Source organism: Geotrypetes seraphini, chromosome 9 (assembly GCF_902459505.1).
Source record: "Geotrypetes seraphini chromosome 9, aGeoSer1.1, whole genome shotgun sequence".
In the NCBI taxonomy this organism is placed as follows: domain Eukaryota; kingdom Metazoa; phylum Chordata; class Amphibia; order Gymnophiona; family Dermophiidae; genus Geotrypetes; species Geotrypetes seraphini.
Window position 1 is genome coordinate 51,444,827 of NC_047092.1, and position 24,368 is coordinate 51,469,194.

General features: G+C 41.1%; 1 protein-coding gene across 4 annotated transcripts in view; it reads right to left on the minus strand.

Moving 5' to 3' along the window:
• The window catches only part of MET (MET proto-oncogene, receptor tyrosine kinase), a 207,473-nt gene that overhangs the window by 81,476 nt on the left and 101,629 nt on the right, over positions 1–24,368 (minus strand). For all 4 annotated transcript variants that reach the window (XM_033959614.1, XM_033959617.1, XM_033959615.1 and 1 more), the window contains 2 exons: positions 13,007–13,141; positions 6,442–6,615 (listed from right to left, as the gene is read on the minus strand). In XM_033959614.1, the coding sequence (XP_033815505.1) occupies positions 6,442–6,615; positions 13,007–13,141 (309 nt within the window). The remainder of the gene's footprint in view (positions 1–6,441; positions 6,616–13,006; positions 13,142–24,368) is intronic.

Here is a 24,368-nt window from a genome sequence, read left to right on the forward strand (position 1 = left end):
TTTAAAATAATAGTGATCGGGGGGGGGGGGGAGAGAGCAGGTGTGGGGAAGTCCGGAGCTGCAGGGCCGACATTAGAGGCAGTGAGAACAGCCAGCTGTGCACTTTGAATTTGTAGCCTGCCGTCGTGTCGGCAAAGAAATCGCCTGCGAGAGGAATAGTCTGACACTCAGGGGCGAAATGTGCGGGGGCGAAATGTGTGGGGGCGAAACATCCGGGGGGCGAAATGTGCGGGGGCGAAATGTGTGGGGGCGAAACATCCAGGGGGCGAAATGTGCGGGGGCGAAATGTGAGGGGCGAATTGCTGGGGGCGAAATGTGGGGGGCGAAACTTCCGTGAACCGGATAATATACTATCAAAACAAATCTCACAGACACATAACTACTTAAAATCATTGGTTCTACAACGTTACCACCACTCTTTTACAGGAAATATTTTTGAAATCTTTTAAAATTGTGCTTATAGCTGAACCCGTCACAGTGACCATGAAGTTTTCAAAAACGGATTAGTTCGTGTGTCATTCTAATCATAAACCAGACCATGCAAAGAACAGCATACTGTGTAATATTTTACATTTTCCTTTTTAACATTATCTCACTCCGTAATATGTTGAACAAATCCCTGTTTATTTTCTAACACTGTAAAATCCTTCTAGATTATTGAGATCAAATGACCAACATTTATTGGTCATTTCCTCTCTCAAAATTATCAACACACGACGGCAATCTATCTTTACTATTACAGCTCCTCAGACATGGAATTCACTTCCAATTTACTTAAGAGAGGAAAATAATTTGGAAAAATTTAAGAGAAAACTCATGAGTTTTCTTTTTAAAGATGCATTCAATATTTAATTGAATTGCCTATTGCTCTTTTGTTTATTTTTAAACCTTTTAATCAGTTTTGTCTTTCCCTTCCCGCTGTTATTAACCCTTAATTGTTTACTCCTATATTAATTAGATTGTATTTCTTTCCTTGCCTTTCCTAGTGTCTCATTATGATTGAATAAGTGGTTTTTATCATATTTAGAAGACTTAGTCCCTTTGTTAGTTACGTATGTTCCCTTTAACTGTGTATTTTTACTGACTTGTACATCGCTTAGAATTTGGAATAGGCGATTAATCAAATTACATAATAAACTTGAAACTTATTTCCCATTGCTACCCTGTGGTAATTTTTCTTTTTGCATTCACTAAGGCCCTGAATCTACAAAAAAATGTCTAAAGCTAGGCACCTTGATCTACCAGGTCTCATCCACTTTATCTCATATTGCTACTAACATTATTCTTCATTCTCTAATGTGACCCTCCTCAATTTATTTAAAATCAAGCTACGTGGTCTAAAAGAGACAGATTGTATATAGTTTCAAGTTTATTTAAAATTTGATTTGATCGCTTATCAGACCTCTAAGCGATGAACAATGACTCCTTGCATTGATTCAGCTTGTATGTATCTTGCCTTGCTAAAAAAAAACTTTTGAACTTAAAAAAAAGGGATAATACTTACAACATAATCAGACAGACATGGACATCATAACACGCACAAAAGAGTGAAGAGGAGGGAGAACTACAATGATTATAGAACAGAAAAACAAAGATGGCAAAAACAAAAAGGAAGGGTTGATCCAAATAGGAAGAATTAAAAAAAAAAAAAAAAAAAATCACACAAAAATCTTTTAGATTACAACAGATAGTCTCCCCAGCAAAACATGCAAGTGGATTTTAATAATTTAATTGAATTTAGGGAAAAAAAGAGCCTCAGAACCTACTCTGAAGGACACTCCCCCCCCCAATTTGTTAAAGTATATCGTGGATCAGCACAAATATTAAACAGTGTCAAAAAAGTAATAAATATATTAAAAAGTCTTTCATGAAAAAGTTTTACTTATCTGAACGTTCAGAAAATGCTCAAACAGCTTAGTCCAACTGACAGCAGCTGGCGTTTCACTAACAAAGCTGCATCAGGGAAACAGGAGCATGCGTTCAAATTGGCAACCGCTCAAAAGTTCTCAAAGAGTTCTCCTCTGAGTATAAAATAGAGATTCTAGCTAGAACTATGTTTTCTACCTCCCAGTCTCTGAGGTAATGGTTAGTGCAGCAAACTGAAATCCTGGAGAACATCATTCAGTTTCTACTGCAGCTCCTCGTGAGCCTGGGCAAGTTACCTCAACCATCTGTTGCCTCAGGTACAAACATCATCTCAGATTGTGAGCCCACTAGGGACAGAGAAAGTACCTGCATATAATGTGTGCAATGATGTGTACATCTACGAGTAGCGCTATAGCAGTTTTTAAATAAATAAATATAGAAATGTTTAGCAGTAGCAGTAAGGGAGAGCCTTCATGCCAAGCCTTTTCAATATAGATTCCAGAAGTAAAAAGCCTTTTTACTGTGTCATCTAAACCAGCATGCAAACAGGCACAAAGAGTGAGATTGAAAATGAAGGAGCCAGAACCTAGAAAATTGTTGACCTGTGCTAGGTGTATGAAGGTGGAGGTCCCTCTGCATCCCTTCTTTCCACCTAGAAAAGGAGAAACTGGGCTATCATTGTGAATTCCAGCAAGGCTGCAAATCCTGTAGGAACCTACTTTCCTTTATGGGCCCCCTATTATAGGATTACTCTATTATGTATTGTCATGATTTTATTTGCTATATATTTTTTGATGCTGCTATATTATGTACTTTGATATGAGATCCTGGATTATTAGTATATTTGATGTTTCACTTAACTATTTTTAAAGAAACTAATCCTTTTATAAAATATAAAATAAAGTATTCTTTTAGTGAGATACTGTCTGAAAAATATTTGGTCTCAGAATTATGGCACTGATGAGACCACTACAAAATCTGTAGATTGCCTTAAAAAGGTACATATGTGAAAGACATTGATGCATCTTCAAAGATTGTAATCAGATATGTCACACAGGCTATTGAATCTGTATGACTGCTACTATGCACAAACTTATACATACTACCACTGTTTACTTCCAATTCAAAGTTATAAAAAGCTACATCCAAGTAACCTATTAACAATCCACAAAGGAAATGCTTTTTTTGTATATTGTGCCATAAAATACAACAATGGTGGGAAAAAGTGCTGTTAACAGAAGTAGAACTACACAAAAAAATCAGCACATGTCTTCAGCAAAACACTGCCAGCAAAAGTGTAAATGGCATTTGTTTAAAAGTTTCAATGAACTTTTAACAATAACTCTCCAATGCATAATCCTTCTAGACATCACCATAAAGCACACGTTGTCCACACTTATGACAATACCCTAATTCTCCCAGAAATGGCTTTCTATTCTCCAGCGAGTGCACTTTTTGCCCACAACTTTCTCTTTAAGGAGACCTACCTCTACAAACCTGAACACACTTTTACTTAAAGAAGTTGGTGCCAGAAACATGTAAAAAAAACAGCACTGTGGGCTGATTTACTTCAAACAAACCTTCTCAATCTACCTTTGGCAGTAGAGAAGCAGCGAGAAACAAAAAGTGAAGGGAAGGGGTAAAACGCAGACCTCACGGACCTGACGGACCTCGCGGATCTAAACCCGTACGGCCTTAAAAATCTGAGGTCCGTGTCGGTCCGTGTACCTGCTGCTTGTAGTTTCTGTCGCTGACAGACCTTGATGAGATTTTAGCGCTGACGGATCCTTCTCAGCATAGGGAGGGAAAAGTGTTAGGATCCGTCAGCGCTAAAAATCTCTTCGAGGTCTGTCAGAGCCAGAGACTAGTGCTGGAGCGGCAGAGCAGAAGCCAAGAGAGCGGGGACATAGGTTTTGGATGTGCGTTATGGAAAAGAAGTCTCCAAACTCCAGCACTAGTCTCTGGCTCTGACAGACCTCGAAGAGATTTTTAGCGCTGACGGATCCTAACACTTTTCCCTCCCTATGCTGAGAAGGATCCGTCAGCGCTAAAATCTCATCAAGGTCTGTCAGCGACAGAAACTACAGCGGCAGGGACACGGACCGACACGGACCTCAGATTTTTAAGGTTGTGACGTGCACACAGTTCAGATCCGTGAAGTCTTGTTGTGTAGGACCCCTGAACGATTTGTTGAAGGGGACGAATAGATTGTTCAGAGGATCCTCCCGACAGCCAGTTCTGATGGTAGAAACAAAGAAACCCTCCCCCCCCTTTTTTGCCTGTCTTTAGCACATCTAGCTGAATACACAGATGTTATTAGTTCTTTTAAAACTGATTACTAGTTTCTACCATTAGCCGAGCGAGGGAAAAAAATTGAAGAGGATGAGCTTTTAGCTTTCTAAAGAAAGGACAGATGTGTCCATTGTTTGTCCATTAACAACATTAAGCCAATCCACCCAAACTGGGGCTTCTCTTTCCTCAACCCAAACTGCGGGAGGATCTGAAGTCCGCCTTCGCTTTCCCTGCAGCTCAGCTCAGGCCCCCGACTCCCTCGCGCACCTCACGGATCTGAACTGCACGTCACATCCTTAAAAATCCGAGGTCCGCGCACTTTTAGTCTGGCTCTGACAGAGCTCTATGACAATTTAACTCTGACGGATCCTAAAAGTGGCACGGACCTCGGATTTTTAAGGACGTGCGGGTTTAGATCCGCGAGGTCCGTCAGGTCCGTGAGGTCCACGTTTTACCCCTTCCCAAAAGTGAAGACCAATGTCGTTACTAATCTGCTAGTACTCTGGAAAAACACTCTGGTTCTCATGTCAACAAGGATTGTGATTTTATAAAGTAATTTTTATGTGCATAATGGAACTTATAAATTTCCCCCCATGTAAAAATGCACATGGTGGCAAGATCTAATGTATTTGTATATGTGTTCAGAGCAGACTTTTGTGCCGGTACGTTTATGGTGTAAATGTATGTAAATGTAGCTATGTACTTGTGAATCCTGCAAGGCCTGTGTTAGTATTCTAAACTGACACATAGGTGCCTAGGTATCTCTAAAATATAGTTTCCAAATTAGCCCTTTTTGCCCTCTCAGTACAGGCAACCTGTTATACAATTATCCCCTATACTTGAACCCATGCATATCATAAAATACACAAACTGCCCCCTGTTAGATGCCTATTTGAGGTAACACGGTCAGTATTTATACATTTGAAGCAGATATACGTATATATATAAGGCCAAAATAAGCACTTAGATGCATATATGAGAAGATTAGGTTCTTGCCTCAATAATCTTTCTAGTAGAAAGACATATGAGGTTATTCACTTCTAATCATGAGTTGTGTAAAAGGCATTATGTAATTTTTTTCAGCTCTGCCTCCTGCATCTATGGGCTGTGCTGTAGCTCCTCAGTTCATACCAAAGCAAAATAAGAGGAGAAATAAAAATGAGGCGTATGGGAAATTCCCTGCCAAAAGCCAAATCTGCTCTGCTCTTAATGACTACAGCCAAAGAAACTAATGTCAATAGGAACATAACATAAAATAAGGTAGAAAAGAACTATCGACCTACTTGAGTGCAACCGGCACTAACACATATAGTTCTCACAGTCCCTCATTTGTCTTTTAGATTACAAAAGATAGTCTCCCCAGCAAAACATGGATCACTGGTTGTAAATACAAGTCCTTTTTGGATAGGTCTTTCATATTTCAAGCAAGAAAATAGCAGTCGTGGTTAGGTAACTACATCAATGGAGCCAGGCTGACCTACAGCGCCATTCGGAAAGAAATTAAAACTGTATTGTTTGACAGATTTATCTCCTAAACAGAAGTCACACTAAATTTAATAATTTTATTCTGTCTTTTTCTTGAGTAATATGTTGTACTTTCACTATTTGCATTTTGTAATTCGCTGATTGTCCAGCTCTCTTCAGTGTGAACTGCCTAGAAGTCATCTGATTATGGCGGTATAGAAGAATAAAGTTATGCTATATGCTATAAGTACTATGTTAGCAAACAGCAGGATGTACGTGCAGAATTGGGCCTGTGGTGGTGAGATTGGGATGCTCTTGCAATGCATTTATGTGACCCCAGCATATGAAGCCCAACCCACCCCACTGTAACACCTCTAATTCCCTAAATGAAAATATTAGCTTAAAAAGGCGCAAAGCAGTATTTTACTTTAAAATGAAAATAAAATGTGATCTTAGCAGTTTGTATTACAGTTAAATATGCATGCACAATAAAATAATTTACTTTTAAAATATTTTACTATTCTTTGAACTGTCATAGGAAGCATTCTGTTTACTTCAGAACATCTCAAAAGTGAGATAACAAATTTGTAAAACTAAATATAATTAAGCCAGGGGTTTTCAACCCATCCCTCAGGATACACCCAACAGTCTGGTTTTCAAGCTATCTACATTATTGCATGCAAAACTATCTCATATATATTCAGGATAACATGACAGAGTTGAGAACTCATGTATTAGGCCAATCAGATATAGGGATTCTCATCCTAGTATTTTTGAATTTTCCCTGAAGCCCATATTAATGTGAAAAAGAATACATACCTTATGAACTGTGGGAGAACAAATTTCCTGGGTCCATACTCCAAGTTCACATTCCTGTTCTCTTTTACATTGGTCACCACACCAGCCACATTTCATTAAAGCTGGAGCTAAAAGACACTGGCCACAGGATTTAAAGTGGTCACATCCAGGTCCATTCAAAGGAACCTTGATTACCTGCCAAGAAGAGAAATTATGTTGTGAGATGGCTATGTAAAGCATGGGTTTAAGTCAAGGAGTTCTCCAATTTCTGAAATGTGTTGATTCTAATCATTAAAAATTGCATACATTTAGTTAATTCAGTAATTTCATAAATTAGGAGATCATGTGAGGAATTTAATCTTCAGGATCCTAATATAGTTGCTGGTACAATTATGTTAATCTGCAAATCATTAACATGAGCATAATTGGAGAATATCAGCTCTAAAAAGGTAGCATTAACCAATTTTTTTTCCTGCTCTTGGGAGCTAAGGCTCTTTGTGATTGAGAAGACATGAAAGACTATGGGGTATATCTACTAAAATGAGATAGTAAATGGGTTTAGTACATGCTAATGTAAGACTTTCCTGTATGCTAAGCCCATTTCTAGGATGCCTAGGAAATATGGCAATTTCTAATATTTATCTTTCAGATTGTATGCTAATGTTCAAATTAGCATATGTAACCTGAAAAAAATGAAGAAGCACTTACCACCTTCAATTTAGGACAGGGGTAGGGAACTCCGGTCCTCAAGAGCCGTATTCCAGTCGGGTTTTCAGGATTTCCCCAATGAATATGCATTGAAAGCAGTACATGCACATAGATCTCATGCATATTCATTGAGGAAATCCTGAAAACCCGACTGGAATACGGCTCTCGAGGACCGGAGTTCCCTACCCCTGATTTAGGAGGTGCTAAGACTGCCCATGTTATGGATGCACTAACCAGTTAGTACATGATAACTGGAACGCATCCATGCCCATGTTCTGCCCCTAGCACACTCCCTCTCAAAAATTTTTTTTAAAAAAAATATTGCATGCTTAGTGTGCACAAACAACATATTGTATTTATTGCAAAACATTTTAATGTACTTTGCAATAAGCATTTTCATGCATGCTTAGCATGCATTAAGGCATAACACCCTCAGTAGACATACCTCTATAACCTATGGCAATTTAGTGAAACATTAACTGGATTTCTCCTCACTGTTTGGATCTTTTCTGCTTTTAGAAACAGAAACATGATGGCAGATAAGGCCAAATGACCCATCCAGTCTGACCATCCATAGCATCTATCTCCTCTTCTTCCTAAGAGAACTCACATACCTGTCCCATACTATCATGGATTTAGATACAGTCTTTGTCTCTATCATTAGAGCCTCTAGATCTGGAATTTTGCTTCCCAGGCATTGGTATACAAAGCTTTCCAGCTATTGTCCATTTGTCTCATTTCAATAATGGTATTTGATGGTTTATGTTCCTGAGAGTTATTAATTACTTTGGGGCATTTTACACCCATACCTCATAAATTAAGTTTAAAGCCCTCTGGCGTACATTAGCCAGTCTGTTACTAAAAAAAGTTTATCCATTCTTAGAAAGGTGGACTCTATCTCTGCTGAGCATGTCATAAGAACATAAGAATTGCCGCTGCTGGGTCAGACTAGTGGTGCATCGTGCCTAGCAGTCCGCTCCCGTGGCAGCCCTTAGGTCAAAGACCAGTGCCCTAACTGAGACTAGCCTTATCTGCGTATGTTCTGGTTCAGCAGGAACTTGTCTAACTTTGTCTTGAATTCTTGGAGGGTATTTTCTCCTATAACAGCCTCCGGAAGAGTGTTTCAGTTTTCTACCACTCTGGGTGAAGAAGAACTTCCTTATGTTTGTATGGAATCTATCCCCTTTTAACTTTAGCGAGTGTCCTCTCGTTCTCTCTACTTTGGATAGGGTGAACAACCTGTCTTTATCTACTAAGTCTATTCCCTTCATTATCTTGAATATTTCGATCATGTCCTCTCTCAGTCTCCTCTTTTCGAGGGAGAAGAGGCCCAGTTTCTCTAATCTCTCAGTTTCTGTTTGTGATCCCCTTCTTAATCATTTCTAGCATTCTGTTCACCCTTTTTGCCGCCACTGCACATTGCGCGGACGGCTTCATCGACTTGTCGACCAGTACTTCCAAGTCTCTTTAATGGGGGGTCTCTCCGAGTACTGCACTGGACATCCTGCATTTGTGTATAAGATTTTTGTTACCAACATGTATCACCTTACAATTATCCACGTTAAACCTCATTTGCCATGTCGCGGCCCATTTCTCGAGTGTGCTTATGTCATGTTGCAGGTCTTCGTAATCCTTCTGTGTCTTCAGTACTCTGAATAACTTCGTATCATCTGCAAATTTAATCACCTCGCTCGTCGTACCAATTTCCAGGTCATTTCCATGGTCTAAGAAACCAAAGCACTCATGTTGATACCATCCACGCATTCAGCTCCAGGATGCGACTTTCTCTCATTTGCCATTTACCCAAGACAGGAAGGATCAATGAGAATACAGTCTGTGTACCTAATTGCTTCACCCTCTGTCTCAGGACCATGAAGTCACTTTTGAAACATTCAGTGGATGCCTAGCAGTATCATTTGTCCCAACATGGATGAGTAGCATAGGATAATGGTTCTTAGGCTTGATGAGTCTTGGCAAACTTTCCACTACATCTTGAAGCTTTACACCAGGCAGACAGCACACCTTGATATTATGTCTGGTCAGCAGATGGGCGCCTTTGTACCTCTCAGAAGGGAACTGCATACTACCACTACCTTTCACTTTTTATTGGCTACTACTCCAGCAGCTTTGAGATTTTTGAGCTCTGTTTCTTCCTATTCTTGAGATATTTTGATATCTTCTGCCTCTAGGGCTGCAAACCAGTTCTTCAGTTCAGCCGAAGATGGAGTAGTGAGGTTCACTTTATGGGATCTGGTGATCTGCGTCCAGCCGTCCTTTTTCAGTCCAACACCTCCATCCTCTTTGCAGGAGATCCCCAATTCATATCTGGGATGGATTTCTGATTTTCATAGATGTCTCTTAGTCTTGCCACCTCGTCTCTTAGTTCTTGTACTTTTTTCATGAGGAATTCAATATGCATACAACTTGTACAAGAAACCAGTCCCTCACCTTGGATCAAACATTCAGTCTGCACTAAGGCAGAAGCTGTAAATGGAGCAGCAGCAGTTTTGGAAGTACGATGTTTCTTAGCCATACTGTAACTAGAAAAGCTTTTTTGAACCTGTGGGTAGAAAGAACCATACCTATCAAGTTTGCAACCCTGTTTTTCTTTTACTTGTACTGTAAACAAGGAGCATGTAGTTACTCTTAGCTGTAGAAAACAGCTTGCTTTTTGCAAAACCCTCATAAAAAGAGTCATCCTACAAGTCTGTCTTTTACAAGAGAAACAGAAATAAGTAGTATATTGGATTACTACATGTGACTAAAGGTGACTAATGTATAAAAATATCTATGGTCAGTCAATACAGGGGTGCAATCATCATAGTGCACAATCGTCATCCAGTGTTTTGGTCACATTTCAAACCACTCTTCTTTTCATTTTCACAGTTCAGAAAACCATTAAAACCATCAATAACAATGATCATCTTGTTGTATAGCCATGATTAATTTAACATCTCATCCATGAGCAACGATACTATTCTGAGAAAAATGAAAGTGTCTATCATTAGAGCTCCACAGTGAAATCATGAACTGTACCAGAATATCAAAGGCAACTGTATCTTTTAGCTAGAGCCTGAAAATAAGATGATTACTGCTGTGAGGACAGAATGGACTCTTTTTTTTCTTGATATCTAGTGGAAACTAGCCACCATAAACCACATCAACATTCCAATGATCTTAAATCCTATTATTGCTCTATTCTTTCAACATGATGCCCACAATCTACTTTCAAAACCAATATTTACTGGTATAACATCTTCCAGTTATATCTACCCTGCAGGATAGCAGTGTATCATCACTTGAACAACAGGAAACCTTACAAAGCATCTGTTGGCAGAACACTGCATGAGATGGATTTATTTACAATTTTTATGAAGCATCTGTCCTGTGCCAACTTTAGTTTTGTCTGAAAAATATAGGTTTTATTTACATTTTTATCTAACAAAGAGACACTTTTATTAAAGCTGTGGCAAAAGTGGGCTTAATAAGCCCCTGATGCAAAGGGCAAACAGAATGCTAGGAATGATAAAGAAGGGGATCACAAACAGATCGGAGAAGGTTATCATGCTGCTGTACCGGGCCATGGTGCGCCCTCACCTGGAGTACTTTATCCAGCACTGGTCGCCATACATGAAGAAGGACATGGTACTACTCAAAAGGGTCCAGAGAAGAGCAACTAAAATGGTTAAGGGGCTGGAGGAGTTGCCGTACAGCAAAAGATTAGAGAAACTGGGCCTCTTCTCCCTCGAAAAGAGGAGATTGAGAGGGGACATGATCGAAACATTCAAGATACTGAAGGGAATAGACTTAGTAGATAAAGACAGGTTGTACACCCTCTCCAAGGAAGGGAGATCAAGAAGGCATTCTCTAAAGTTGAAAGGGGATAGATTCCGTAGGAACATAAGGAAGTTCTTCTTCACCCAGAATGGTGGAAAACTGGAACGCTCTTCTGGAGTCTGTCATAGGGGAAAACACCCTCCAAGACAAAGTTGGACAAGTTCCTGCTCAATTGGAAAGTACGCAGGTGAGGCTGGGCTCATTTAGAGCACTGGTCTTTGACCTAGGGGCCGCCACGTGAGCTGACTGCTGGGCACGATGGACAACCGGGCTGACTCAGCAGCAGCAATTCTTATGTTCTTATGTATTAAGTAAGATCACTTTTGTTGTGGCTGGAAAACTGCAGATTTTTTTCATTTTACAAATTAGTGGCCATGTGCTAATTTTGCCATTAGCGTGTAACCAAATGTTTAAAAAACTTACCGCGTGAGCCCCTACCACCACCCATTTTGTAGGCAGTGAGGGGCAAATTCTATAAACAGCTTCCCAAATGTAGGCGGTGGTAGGCATCCTACCACTGTCTAACCAGCTAATCAGGATGCAAGTGAAAAAACCCCCAAACAAACCCAAAGGCAGGCTACCTACATTGCAAGCTTTTTGCCAGCCTAGGGAAGCGTGTAGGGCTACTTAAGCTCGCCTAAGGCTAGGCATGGGCATGATTTTACCCAGAAGTGGCCTTAGGTGAGCTTAGGTGGCCCTAGGTGTCTCCCTAGGGGCATGATAGGTGCCTTAAATGTAGGCCTGCACAATGCTGGTCTACACTTCAAATAGAAATGACCACTGAGCCAATCGTGGCAAGGGAATCTCCTTGCTGCAATCAGTTTAGTGGCCACAACAGGGAACCTGTCACCCCTGTAAAGTCAACCGGCAGGTGGGATGCCTACTCCTCCTGCTGGAACTCCTGAAGCTCCCCCCTCCCGAATGTCTGCAGCAGGAGGAGTGCACAATTCCTCCTGCCGCCACCCTCCGAGACATCTCCTGGTAAGAGGGATACCCATTCCCTCCTGCCGGAACCCCTGAAGCCCCACCCTGAATGTCCACAGCAGGAGGAGTGCTCAGTTCCTGCTGCTGCTACCCCCTGAGACATCCCCCAGCGAGAGGGATGCCCATTCCCTCCTGCCACTGGCCCCATCATCCAAACACTCCCTGACTCCACCCCTGATGCTTTCCTACACCCCAAGATCCCCTTGACACTCCCCAAATGCCCCCTGCTACCCCAAGATCCCCCTGCCACCCCCGAATGCCCCCGTAGTTTAATCTGATGGCTGGCAAGAGGGATGCCCACTCCCTCCTGCCAGCAGGCCCACTACTGCAAAATGGCGGGCCTTTCCCTTCCCGGTGCATTCTCGGATGCACCAGGGAGGGGCTTTAGGGATGCACCAGGGATACACCAGGGATGCACTGGGGAGGGGCCTTAGGCACCTGAGCCAACTGGTGTCCTAAGACTCCGATTGGCCACATCCCTAAAGCCGCTCAGGGGACATTCGGGAGGGGGGGAGCTTCCGGAAAGAGGAAGTGGGTGTCTCTCCTGCTGGCCGACTTCGTAGGGGGTCGGGTTCCCTGCCGTGGCCACGACTGATAAATCGATCGCCACAGAGAGATTCCCTTGCGGCAATCATCTCAGTGGCAACACAATTCTCTAATTGGCGTCTGTGACATGGGTGCTGGTTAGAGAATTGGGGTGGTTGGATGGGGTTAGGAGTCTGTCCGTGTGTGATTCTCAGAAGCCGCTTAGGTGGCTGCTGAGACTGGGCGTCCAATACAGAATCTGGCCCTAAAGGCCCCCATGCTAATCTCACACTAATCAATTAGCATGTGGCAATGCCTCATGAGCTAACTGATTAGCGCTGTTATGCCCATTCTCCACTCCTAAACAAACACCCCCTTCTAAGAAAACAAAAAATATTTTGTATCATGTGGTGAGTGCATGCAAATAGGCCATTTTACTGCAGAATGCCAGCGCATATTCTGTGGTAAGTCTTTTTAATGTACAGTAAGCATGCACTAGTGCTTACCACATTTTAGAAAAAAAAGCCCTTACCTTTGTCCCAGCTATAACTAGTGTATATCCATCCTGTTCTGTTGAGTGCTCAAGTATTACTTCAGGAGAAATTGGGTGGGTATCAAGAAGAAAGTCAACATGAGGTTTCGTCTGTTCAGAGCGAGAAATTACAACCTAAAACAGAATGAAAATTGTTAGCAAACCATTGTTTACATACTTGTGAATTTTTTCTCTCAGACTATAATTTTCTCTTTCATACCATCATAGTTTCACTACTTTGAGTTTAAAACAGATCCCACTTTACAAAAATATTTTACTTTGTTCAGATTACCACATTTCTAGGACATATAAAATTATTCTAATACTTTAAAAATAATCATATATTTTATTCAAAAAAAATTGCACACTTTAAAATTACATATTAAAAAAAATCTAGTTTCAATCTTCTGCAATCTAAACTATATAATGTTTTAATAGATTCTGAAAATTCTACTGCAAATGGATAATTGACAGTCAGTTTTATAATAAAAATCACACATCAAATCACACTAACAAGATATGAAAGCTGATATAAAAAAATCTACCCCCCCCCCTCTTTCATTAAACTGCGGTAGAGGTTTCTACTATGGCCCAGAGAGCTACATGCTCCAACACTGCTTCGCCTCTCGTAGGAATTCTACTGTGGTTTAGTAAAAGGTAGGGGAGGAGGGGGGGGGAGGGTAAGAAAAGATCAATGCTAGTAACAGAGAAGATGTAACTATATAAATATATATAGATATAGAAAATTAATAAAAGATAAGTATTCAAATAGAGCTAATTATTACATTTGTGTAAAAACAAAAGACAATGGCAAACAAGGATACAACTTTAAACATATCCCAACATGGCTAACTTTCAGCATATTGTCTGCCTCAAGTTAATGACAGAATTTAACAAAATCCTTTGTTCCTCTTTTTCTTCTGTTGCTAGCCATATGCCAAGCCTCCATGTGCAGGATACCTCCAGGCTTGCTGGGCTAGACTGCATTTCTCAAGTATGGGATGGATAAGAGGTAGAGCTGGGCCCAATGTAGATCAATTTTCCTGTACATTTCTCAGTCTCCCACCCTAATCTTATAGCCTTTTTGATACTTGATAGGCTGTCAGCCTTGTAATTGTAAGTAAAAATGTATTCTTTATATTAAGACAACTTCAGGCTACTTATTCTTTTTCTTTTCCCTGAACATTTTTGTAAGGATTGTAGTGGCCCCCACAATGTTAGGTAGTAGGAGTTATGTGAGGCGCCCTTACAAACGCCAGGTCCCGAGTTCAATACCTTCACAGAAGATTCACCAGGAGTAGAATCAAATAAGAAACACAGCCAGAGGTGATGGCATAAAGAATATATTATAGAAATAGGCTTACAGAAAAGCAATATTCATAAGCATTACAATTAAGCATTACAATTAATGAGAGAGCAAAGCAGTTTCCCTGCCTTACAGAGCGTCCAGAAAGAAGCGTGAAGTTCCAGGGAGAGGCAGAGAGAGAGAGAAAAGGGGGATGGGGGTGATGATCTAAGCTTCGGGTTCCCGAGATAGAGAGAAGGGATAGAGAGATATATAGAAAAAGAGATAGATCCTTGTATGTTGCAGAGAGGAGGCTTTTATAGCTTGGAATCTTATTCTGAATATAGAAACTATTGTATTTCCCAGTATCTTTCTGTTTAGAATTTGTAAACTGTTTGAAACAATGGTTAGTTTAATTGATAAGGAGGGTGTGATACTTGCAGGCATGGTAGATGGGATTAGTCTCTGGCTTCTTTGTCCCATTCAAGCAGCCTATCTTCTTGATAAACAATCCAGTCTGGCTGGATGCTTAATGGATGTGAATTCTGTGCAGGAGCCCAGAATTCTGCATCAACATTCCAGAGTCAGATTGATATAATTTCCCATAGGCCTTTGCTGACATTGGTTAGGGCAGGGGTGTCCAATGTCGGTCCTCGAGGGCCGCAGTCGTCGGGTTTTCAGGATTTCCCCAATGAATATACATGAGGTCTATTTGCATGCACTGCTTTCATTGTATGCTAATAGATCTCATGCATATTCACTGGGGAAATCCTGAAAACCCGACTGGACTGCGGCCCTCGAGGACCGACATTGGACACCCCTGGGTTAGGGCAACCAAAGCTGCTGGTTGCTAGCAATGCTAGGGCTGACAATTTTCAGTTGGCAGTTGAAACGATAGGGTCTTGGCCATTTTTACTTAGCAATCTAAGGGCAGTGTACCATTCTCAATTTTTGAGGAAAACCTTACGAACTGAGGCCGGCTTTTATCAAGATGTGCTAGAGCAGTGTTTTTCAACCTTTTTACACCTATGGACCGGCAGAAATAAAAGAATTATTCTGTGGACCGGCATCGGTCCGTGGACCGGCGGTTGAGGAACACGGGGCTAAGTCGTTGGTCAGACCCCGCCCATCTCTACCCAATCTCCACCCCAGACCCCGCCCCCATAATAGTACTAATTGCACCTTGCACATCCCGTGCCTCATCTGGAAGCCTTCCCTCTGACGTTGCAACGTCAGAGAGAAGGCTTCCAGTTCAGGCGCAGGATGCCTGTAGGAGCCACTACCCGTGGCTTTGTGCACTGAATCAGTTAGGAAGAGGGAGCTGGCTCGAAGATAACACTGCATCGATTGCACCGTGGACCGGCGGTTGAAGAACATTGTTTTAGGCATTATGCACGTGCTGGCCCTGTGAACCGGCAGGAAGTTTCTATGGATCGGCACTGGTCCATGGACTGGTGGTTGAAGAACACTGTGCTAGAGGATTTTAGCCTGGACTGGCGTTGATAAATGCTCTGACACTCATAGAATTCCTATGAGTGTTGGAGCACTTTACCTTACCGGCCTGCGCAGTGAATAAATGGGACGTTTTGATGGTCTTTTACTAAGGCGCGCTAGCCAATTTAGTATTTAGAACGCGCTACATCGGCTAGTGCACCTTAGTAAAAGATCCCCCTTTATTCTTTCATTTCATTTTTCATTTACTGACAGTTGTGTCCCACATTTTCCAATCAAGGTTCAATGTGGTTTACAATCAATATCATATAAAATTTATTAAGGAGAAAGTTCTTAAATAGGAGTGTTTTCAGCACAGTACGAAATCTTAAATAATTTTCTTGTCATCTAATTTCCAAAGGCAGTGAATTCCAATACTTTGAACCCTGCAGAATTTATATCCTACTTGTATTACCAAGAAATTTAAACAAGTTACAATAGTAAGATAACACAATAAACAATATAAGAATTCACCCCAATCACAAGTTATACAAGGTCTGACAATTAAGTTTATGAACTCATCCTAGAAAAGTGCTACATACATCATTGCTGAATATCACTATGGTCACTTTTGAAGTACTCCCCTTGGGAAGCTATGCACCAATGCCAGCATCTAGTCCACCCTTCAAAACAATTTTGGAACTCTTTTTCTGGAATGGCCATCAGAGCTGTCATCGTATTACCCTTGATGTCCTGAATGTCATCAAAATGTCTTCCTTTCAATATTTCCTTTATCTTTGGGTAAAGAAAAAAGTAATTGCGGGCCAGATCAGGTGAGTAGGGAGGGTGCTCCAGTACAGTTATTTGTTTTCTGGCTAAAAACTCCTTCACAGACAGTGCCGTGTGAGCTGGCGCATTGTTGTGCTGCATGAGCCATGAGTTGTTGGCAAAAAGTTCAGGTTGTTTTGGACTAATTTTTTTCACGCAATTTTTCAGCACTTCCAAATAGTAAACTAGGTTAACTGTTTGTACAGTTGGTACAAATTCATAATGAACAAGTCCTTTGATATCAAAAAAGCAACATTGTTTTTGACTCTTGATTTGGACTGGTGGAACTATTTTGGTTGTGGAGAATTAGCTGACTTCCATTGTGCACTTTGATGCTTTGTTTCAGGGTCGTACTGGTACACCCATGTTTCATTACTAGTGATAACACAGCCCAAACATCATCTTGTCTCTCCAAAAGGTCTTGGCAAACTTCAACTGTCCTTTGCTTTTGTTCATCGGTGAGCTCTTTTGGGACCATTTTTGCACACACTTTTCTCATGCCAAGATTTTCAGTTAAGGTTTCCCTAACTGTTTCTCTATCGATGTTTACTTGGTCTGCTATGCTTCTCACAGTCAGCTGACAATTTTGATGCAAAATTCGATAGTTTTTGCAATGTTTTCACCAGTTCTGCTCGTTACTTGCCACCCTGTCCTTTCTTCGTCAGTGACATTTTCTCTCCCCTCAGAAAAACATTTAATCCATTTGAACACTGCCGTTTTCTTCATGGTGTTATCCCCATAAACTTGAACTAACTTGTCCCTGATTTCACTTCCACTCTTGCCAAGTTTAGCAAGAAATTTAATGTTTGTTCATTGCTCTAATTCAAGCTCCAACATTCTTGCGACAACACAAAAACACGCAAGAATAATGAATGTTACTCAGAAAGACACTGCCACACGTCGACTCAAACACAGCTGTGAGACACTGATATACTAAGGTTATGAAACCTTACTGAGTTGTTTGTACAGTGCTGCCAATATAATTCCCAGTATTATGATAGCATTCAAATAGGAATAGGAATACAGTACTCCCCCACAAAATCGTGGTTCAGTGTTCGCGGCCCCAGTTGTTCGCGGTTTTTTTCCCTCCACAATTATTTAGAAAAATATCCTCTGTCCGCCTCTTCTGCGACCCCGCCATATGCATCCTCTGGCCACACGATCCGCTCTGCCTGACCAGTGATCCCGGCCTGGGTCAGAGCCACAAGCGCCACTGCCTGCATTGGCACTCGCAGCAGCCGCCACTGCCACTGCCCTCTCTTGCCTCTGATCCCCGCTCCTAAACTGCATCCAATAATCGCGGTTTTTTTGAAGTTTGCGGGTGCTCCTGGAACGCAAACCCCGCAAACTTCAGGGTTATACTGTATTATTCCAAATTTTGCTGGATCAATACACAAACAGGCAATCAAGAATACTTTTAAATCCTCCAAGAACAGGGAAATGTTTAGGGGTTCTCTTACTAGGTTGCGGTAAGCACTAATGCATGCTTATGACAGCTTAAAATGCCTTACTGTGGAGGCGCTCAGGCATCTTGAAATAATTTTGGAACTGGAACACGCTAAAACATTGATTTTACTTTTTAGTGCTTAAGGCAGAGAATAGGCATGCTCTATACTATCAATTTGCACAACTACATTGCCGCACACTAACTGATGAGCATGTGGTTAGCCCATGACCTCTTACCACCTACAAAATAGGTCAGGGGAGGGGCTCACATGCTATTGGACACATATTAATGGGAAAATAAGCATGTGGGCATAAACAGAAACACTCAGAAATTCAGCCATTTTACCCTTGTGGTAAAAATGGCATTAGCGAGTGGGAATGACTCACATGCTAGGGCCACTCTACTGCAGTTGGTAATAGGGTTCATTAGTTTTGTGTATGAAAACCTCCCGCCCAGTTCTGAAAACCTCTGTCTTTTCTTGTGGGTTTCAGATCTCCTTGTTAGACGTTTCTCTCTCTGTCTTCAACTGCCCCACTTCTGTGGTTCAAGTCAGTACTCTAACTGAACCCACTCCAACTCAATTTACTTCACTGGTCTGTACGTTTTATTTCCTGGCCTGTGCTTGGCTTCCCTGAAATTGGGTTTCTGTGCGGGGCCAACCCAACCATTAGGCAAAACTAGGCAGCCACCTAAGATAACAGCTTCTTGGAGGGCTATTTTACCTACAATACTAAAAAAATGAAAACTTGCTGGACTAAGTGTATAGACATCAACGAAGATTAAACTGTATAACTTGCTTTTTTATCAAACTTTTCAAACCACCCTCATATTTAATTTCCAGGATAATCCTTGCTTCTCTGGAAGGTAGGATCAAAGCACGTGCCTTATACTTTTTTAAATTTCAGTACTATTTTTGCCTTCCACTGTAAGGGTCTTACATGCTTCCACTACTTTTTCTTCAACAAAATATTTCCTTAAATAATCACCAGTCCAGAGATTCAATATTTCTTCTAGACTTATTCACAGGGACAAAATCCACTCTCATTTCTAAACCATCCTCAATCTTTTTGTGGGGCCAGGAGTGGCATAGGTAAACAATGACTGCAATTCTTCCACACTCATATCCTACAATGATACAGTCTTATCATTATTATCTACTCCATTCCAAACCTTTCCATCCCCACACTCTGAAGTATTCTCTCAACCAACCTCCCTCACCTATAGTCCTATCTCTCTCCTCCCTATGGCTCTTTTATTCCCTTCATTGCCTCTGCTCTCCCTCCCTCCCATCCCCTCCAAATTCCTGAAAGATGTTTTTAGCTTTTATCATCTCCTTTTGCTCCTGGGATCTACCCCAATCCCTATGCTAGGATGATGTTTCTGCTGCCTCCTCCTTTACTCAGGCCCTGACTAAGTCCAAAGATTTATTTGACCACCAAAGTACAGAAAATGGCTAGTTTTCTTCAGCTTCTTGATTATAGGCTCCAACTGGGAGTCCCAAAGGTTTCAGATTCTAGGCCTGCCAACTGAGAATCTATACTCTTCCAAGCAATCAGGTGATGATGAACCCTTGGTTCAAGAACTTCCTTTAAGCTACAAAAATTTTACTTATTGTATGTGCTTTTTTATACCACTGAGGTGTAAAAACAGTATTTGAATGTTCCTGTCTCTCATGTGTACAAATTGGGTTACATAGGAACAAAGAAACATGATGGCAGATAAAAGCCAAATAACCCAACTAGTCTGCCCATCTGCAGTAATCATTATCTCTTTCTCTCTCCGAGAAATCCCACGTGCCTATCCCAGGCCCGCTTGAATTCAGACACAGTCTCTGTCTCTACCTCTTCTGGGAGACTGTTCCATGCATCTACAACTTTATCTGTAAAAAAAAGTATTTCCTTAGATTACTCCAGAGCCTATCACCTCATGCACATTTACATTACATAGGTATTTAAATGTCTCTATCATATTTTCCCTCTTCCGCCTTTCCTCCAAAGAATACAGATTGAGATCTTTAAGTCTGTCTCCATACGCCTTATGATGTAGACCACATACCATTTTAGTAGTCTTCCTCTGGACCAACTCCATCCTTTTTATATCTTTTTGAAGGTACGGCCTCCAGAATTGTACACAGTATTCTAAATGAGGTCTCACCAAAGTCTTATACAGGGACATCAATACTTCCTTTTTCCTACTGGCCATGCAACCTAGCATCCTTCTAGCTTTTGCCATCACCTTTCCAACCTGTTTGGCCACCTTAAGATCATCACATTCAATCACACCCTAGTCCCGCTTTTCTTTCAAGCACATAAGTTCTTCATCCCCTAAACTGTACAGTTCTCTCAGGTTTTTGCAGCCCAAATGCATGACCTTGCATTTCTTAGCATTAAATTTTAGCTGCCGAATTTCAGACCAAGCTTCACCAGGTCTTTCTTCATGTTATTCACACCATCCAGCATGTCTACTCTATTGCAGATTTTGGCATCATCTGTAAAGAGGGTAGTTGCTCAAGTCATCTTTTTAATATTTTATACTGAGTATAAGTTGATACACGCAAAAGATACTGAAGAGCTCAACAATCATACTCTTCATAAGAATGATTTCATAGAACTGAAAAGTAGGGGCTCATCTGTGTAAGATCTATTGCTAGACAGTTGACTAAAGAGGTCTACTGTTACTGAAGGCCTCTGTATTGGCCAAGATAAACTTTTGTAGTGCTGAGGGGTGAAGCCTCCTACCCTCATGTGATGACCTCAGGCCCAAGACCACTTAAAACTCTGCAACTAGGAGAATATGGCCAAGGATACAGGCCAAAAGCATTAGTTCCTTTAGTTATCTCTTCATGGCCTGTGGCCTATAGCCCAAATTAGGTATAGGCATCAGAAGAAAAAAAAGTTTTATGCCAGGGGTCCCCAATCACTGGTCTGCAGACCAGTACAGGGCCTTGGATTGTGCCAAACCAGGCTGCATAGAAATTTTTATTTTATTTACATTACAGGCAGTCCCCGGGTTCTGGCCAGTTCCCTCCTCTAGGCTCCGGGTAAGCCAAAGCTGTGTAGAAACCGTGGCCACGGCTTTATGAAGAGAAGTGTGGCTGGGAGGAGGGAGCTGACCAGAACAGAGGGAGAGGGAGGCACAAACTTGGGACACAATAGATGGAGGAAGGATGAAGATTGGATTTATTTATTTTACAAATTTATATCTCGCTTACAAATAAGCGGCTTACAATTTAAAAACATACATATTAATTAAAACCAAACAATATATCATGTACAAAAGTTACAAATATAGGGCCCCTTCTTTCTTTTTTCATTAGAGTCCTTGCACATCCAGGGAGAGGGGAAAGGTGTGTGTGTGTGTGTGGGGGGGGGAATGTATTTTAAGGAGATAAATTATTTCATTATAATAGTAAAATCATATCATATGTATTATTGCTTTATTAATTAAAATAAGAAGGGGAGGAAATGATTGTTTAGTGTATCAATTGTATAGTTATAGTGTGATTTGTATGACATCATTTCTATTGCACTATTAAAGTTTAAAAATCAATAAAGATTTAAACAAACAAACAAACAAACCCCCCCCCCCCCACAAATATAGGCCCCTTTTATCAAGCTGTGCTAGAGGTTTTTAGTGTGAGAATTCCTAGGAGCATCGGAGCACTTACCTTGCCGGCCCACGCTAAAAACCTATAGCGCAGGAATCATTAAATTTAAACAGCTCATATCACCTCATGTTGATTTGTTTTCTTTGTATAATTTATTTATGGAATTTATGGAGCAAAATGTTGTGTTTGTGACCTACAGCTGTACACTGACAAATAATTTAATAAAATAATTGAACAGTAAAACAGTATACTGTACTGTCAATGAACAATTGATTTTGCATAGGTCATAAAAGCAATGGAATCACTGCAGCATGTTCACGTTTAGCGGTAATCACTTGCCCAAAGCTAGAAAAAAAAATTATTCAACAGTGATGAGTTGTACAACATTTACACTATATTTGTACAAGGAATGGTGTAACAAAAACAATCAAATGAATGAAAAAGCTGCATGGAAAATCTTAGTTAATTCCTGTAATATGAACAGAGGTGGGACTACAGCTGCAAATACCTTTTTATTTGATCATTTGTCATGTCTCTTCTCCATAGTCACTGCTACTAAATGCAAGGAATTCCTTTCTGTCATTAATTTCAGGCTTATTACTATTGCCAGCATTCCTTCTGGTTGAGTAACAGTTTTAACTCTCAATTATAATCCCCAGACCAATGCAGTATATTATAAATCTTTAGCAATGCTTATAAGGGCATGCCTAGGTCACTGGACTATTCTGTCTGAATAAACACAACATTCACATAAACTCTGGGCCAACTATGGAAGCATTAAAACATCTCCTGAATTCTATAAAAAGAGCTAAAAATTGTGTACATAACCCCCTCCTTTACAAAGCTGTGTCAGTGTTTTTAACACCTACCGTGATGGTAACAGCTCAGATGCTCATAGGAATTCTATGAGCATTGGAGATGTTACCGCAGAAGCCGGCACTAAAAATGCTAGTGCGGCTTTGTAAAGGAGAGATTAAATTTGGGTGTGCACCCAAGCTGTGTATGCAATTTAATTGAATAACGAGCCAATTAGCATCAACAATTTAGATTTTAACAAGCCTTTATTAGTGCTAAATGGACTCAATTAAAATTTATATGCATAAGTTTAGGTGCAGAATCCGTGCTTACATTGTATGTGGGTGTTAGGTGGATCAGGGGCCTTCCTGCAATTTACGTGTGCAGTTATAGAACAAGGGGAGATCTGTGCATAATTTAGGCATGAGGATTTACACTATGCTTCCATGTAGCTCCTGGTGGTAAGTGCTATTCTATAAACAGCAACTAATTTTGAGCGCCTTTGTAGAATAGAGCTCAATGCAATTTTTTTTTCAATGCTGATTTTTTTTTAGGCAATATTTATAGAATTTAGCTCCTTATGCATAATAGGAGTTAGGATGAACAAATAATGGATCTTTTCCAGATAAGCCCCGCCAAAAAGTTAACCCCCGCTACAGTTTTAGCTAACACCATGCTAAGTGAATACTTGGGGAAAGTGATATACAAGGGGGGGCAGAGCCCCCCCTTGAGCCCCCCTGAGTCATTATTCAAATCATGTGAATAATTTCCTCGGAGGGCTTCAATAGTTTAATAATTTATAATGTGGCGTGGCTTAAGTTTTCGCCCGTGCACTTTTTGCATTAGTGGCGGGGCTTATCTGGAAAAGACCCCAAATAATAATCGAGTGTCACAAATTAGGCATGTAGATATAACTAGGGTTACCAGATTTTCCGTTTGGAAAATCCAGGCCCCTAAACCCGCCCCCCAGGCATGCCCAGTTCCACCCATCCCTGCAGCATCCCAATACTGCCCTAGTCCTGCTGACTGCTTTTGTCGGATAATGTCATGCGCACACACATGCGCGGATGCCCTACTGCGATTTGATAGAAGCTTTTCAAAACCAAGACAAAGTGCCGGGTTTTGAAAAGCCATCTGGACCTCTGGACATGTCCTCAAAAGGATGACATGTCCGGGGAAACCAGGATATCTGGTAACCCTAGATATAATGCACTGGGCACTAAGACCCAGATTCTCTAAACAATTCTGGGTTTTTTAGGCGCTGGTAGGCACCCAAGCTCACTGAAAAATGCTGTTTAAACTGATTTTCAAGGTACTTAAAGGCACCTACATAACCAGCACCAAAATTGCACCTCCATATGTGCTTTACGGCACCTAATGCCACTTTAGGTATGGCTGTAAAGTGCCTATGGAGGAGTGATTCTCATCAAAGGTAGGCACCGGAAATGTAGGCCTGAAAAACCCTGGCCTACATTTCCGGCACCTACCTTTGCTGGAGGCGTGATTCTTCAATCTGCGCTAATGTGAGATTGACATGCGATTTGCGGCTGCTTTTAAGGCAGTTGTCAATGGCGCTGGTTGGAGAATCCAGCCTAGTTGTATAGCAATACCTGGGTGCCAAGATTTCTTATAGAATTTTATTGTAAATTGGCATCTACACTTTGGCTTCCATATTTGTGAAAACAAAAAAAAGAGGACATATGGCCCCGCCCACACTCCACCCATTTCCTTGGTCCCCTGCCCATCCTCTGTTCCCGTTTTAGTGCTTCTCTCCCTCACTTCCTCCAACTCTCCTCCTCCACAGGTGCTTATCTCTCTCCTTCCAAGACCCCTCCCCTGTGGGTGTTTCTTTCTTTCTCTCCTTCCAAGCCCCAATCCCTCTCCCCCGCGGATGTCCCTCTATCTTTCTCTCTCTCTCTCCTTGCAACCTCCTCTCCTGATGTTTCTGTCTCTCCCCTCCTATCCTGCA